The 2360-nt window shown below is 44.9% G+C and overlaps 1 protein-coding gene across 1 annotated transcript in view; it reads left to right on the top strand.

Annotated features, from left to right (window-relative positions):
- The window catches only part of chst11 (carbohydrate (chondroitin 4) sulfotransferase 11), a 23311-nt gene extending 21049 nt beyond the window's left edge, over nt 1-2262 (top strand). Inside the window, exon 3 of the mRNA XM_017426322.3 lies at nt 684-2262. Coding sequence (XP_017281811.1) covers nt 684-1308 — 625 coding nt within the window. The 3' untranslated portion in view covers nt 1309-2262. The remainder of the gene's footprint in view (nt 1-683) is intronic.
- Nucleotides 2263-2360: the final 98 nt, after the last annotated feature.

The following is a 2360-nucleotide window of genomic DNA, read 5'->3' on the forward strand; positions in this document are numbered from 1 at the left end:
GATAAAAAGGTGAAATCTCTGCTAAAATCTTGTGTTTTGAATCAACATTCATATAAACTAATTCATGTCATTTCAGTGAGTCATCATGGTTGTGCCCTGAGTCCAAATACATGTCATATACACATTCAAGCCACTTGTTTTAAATAAATGCTTCTATTTTAATTCAGTTTTGGTCTTCATTGGAACTGATGTGCAGGAGGAGAATGAGATAATGAATAAAAAATGCCTCCCAAAAGCATGTGAGAAAGTTGAACTGTTTCCTGCAATTTCCAATGCTATGGTTGTGGATCCTCTGATGTTTTCTGTCACATGCACAGGTTTTTGAATTTATGCAACAAGACTGTGAGCTTCTGTGACTCACACAAGGAATTTAAGAACCCCTGCAAACCTTTTGAGACACTTTAGAGACTCCCTTGTGAATGCTGTTCAACAACTAGCCTCCAGCAGTCGCAGCCCAGAGAGCTGCTGGCTTAAGAAGACTAAAAGCTATGATTAAATCAAAAAGGTGTTTTAAAATAAAGGATTAGGTCAAGAATGTACACACTTATACAACAAATGACAAATGATTTTTCCTGGACTCATTTTTTCACATCACACACTTTTTATATCCACCGTATGACCATTGACTTAATGTTTGTTTCACAGTTGAATTTTCATATTTTTCCTGTACCTTTCCTCCACAGTGACCCCATGGAAATCCCTTCCAACGAAGCCCACGTCCCCTCGAACCTGAAAACGCTAAACCAGTACAGCATTCCCGAGATCAACCACCGCCTCAAGAACTACTTCAAGTTCCTCTTCGTCCGCGAGCCCTTGGAGAGGCTGGTCTCCGCATACCGGAACAAGTTCACCCTGAAGTACAACTCGTCCTTCCACAAGCGCTTTGGCACCCTCATCGTTAAGCGTTACCGCAAGAACGCCATGCAGGAGGCCCTGCTCAATGGCGACGATGTCAAATTCAAAGAATTTGTGGAGTACCTGGTAGATCCAGCCACGCAGCGTGACGGTCCACTTAACGAACACTGGCAGGCGGTCTACCAGCTTTGTCACCCGTGTCACATTCACTACGACATGGTGGGCAAGTACGAGACTCTAGAGGACGACGCGAACTACGTGTTGCGTCTGGTGGGCGTCGGCGACTCCCTGCGCTTCCCGAGCTACGCCAAGTCCACTCGCACCACGGACACCATGACTGCTCAGTTCTTCAGCAACATCAGCACTCAGCAGCTCGTCCAGCTTTACCAGCTCTACAAGATGGACTTCCTCATGTTTAACTACTCTTTACCCGGCTACCTGCGGCTGGACTAGCGGACGGCAGAACTGGGACTCCGGGAACGGCCGCCTCGTTTTTCAGAGAGGCAACAAAACGAGCAAAGTTCAGAGATTTGGAAGGAATCTGTCATCATGTGCTTGTCTGATCACAGGTTGAAGGATTTTAGGCGGAAATGTGGGTTTAAAGGACCAAACGCATGTAAAAACAGGAACGTGTGTGAAGCAGGTCTTCAAGGTGTTTAAAATTTAAAAAAACGACGCTTATCTTCAGAAGACGGACTTAACGCGGGATTCTTCTGATCATGTTCTCTACTTGTTTAAACAAACTGCTGACAAATTAGGCTGCTTCCGATTCTGCAAAGCAACGGCAGCCTCAGGCGCACCCTGACCCCCAATGCATTGTGGGAGCCAAGCTTATCATCCCTCCCCCTTGATCAATAGAGAAATTCCGTCAAATTGTAAACCAGTTCTTGTCCCTGCTGCACTATCAGCATGGAGCGTTAGCGCCCGTTAGCCTTGTTTGCATTAGATCAGGGGTGGGCCTTCCTGGTCGTCAGGGCCGCCGTCCTGCAGGTTTTAGGTGTTCCTCTGCTCCAACACACCTGATTCCAATCAATGGGTGATTAACAGGCTTCTGCAGAACACGAAGAAGCGATTTAAGCACTGAATCAGGTGTGTTGGAGCAGAGAAACAAGGAAAACCTGCAGGATGGTGGCCCTCCAGGACCAGGAAGGCCCACCCCTGCAATAGATTCATGTTAGTAGAAAATCGGACCTGTAAATGTTGGCTTCTGAGTTCACTGTAACTATATCGCTGTAGCCTTCAGCCAACAGTTTCACAGAGTATTAAATCATTTGTAAACACTTTGAGTGGCAGAATAGAAAGGAACGCAGTCAATCCCTCCAGGATTTCGCGGGGCATTTTCCTAAAAGTTGCGTGTTTTTTTTTTACTAAAATCAATAAACAACCATAACTTTTAATATCTAAACCAAAAATACTTCCTAGTTTTGTAAGATAATTCCCAACAAACATTGACATTCTCAAAAGGTGCTTTATTTGAGAACTTTGATAGCTTCTAAACTGACATT

This window comes from Kryptolebias marmoratus, linkage group LG1 (genome assembly GCF_001649575.2).
Source record: "Kryptolebias marmoratus isolate JLee-2015 linkage group LG1, ASM164957v2, whole genome shotgun sequence".
Lineage (NCBI taxonomy): Eukaryota > Metazoa > Chordata > Actinopteri > Cyprinodontiformes > Rivulidae > Kryptolebias > Kryptolebias marmoratus.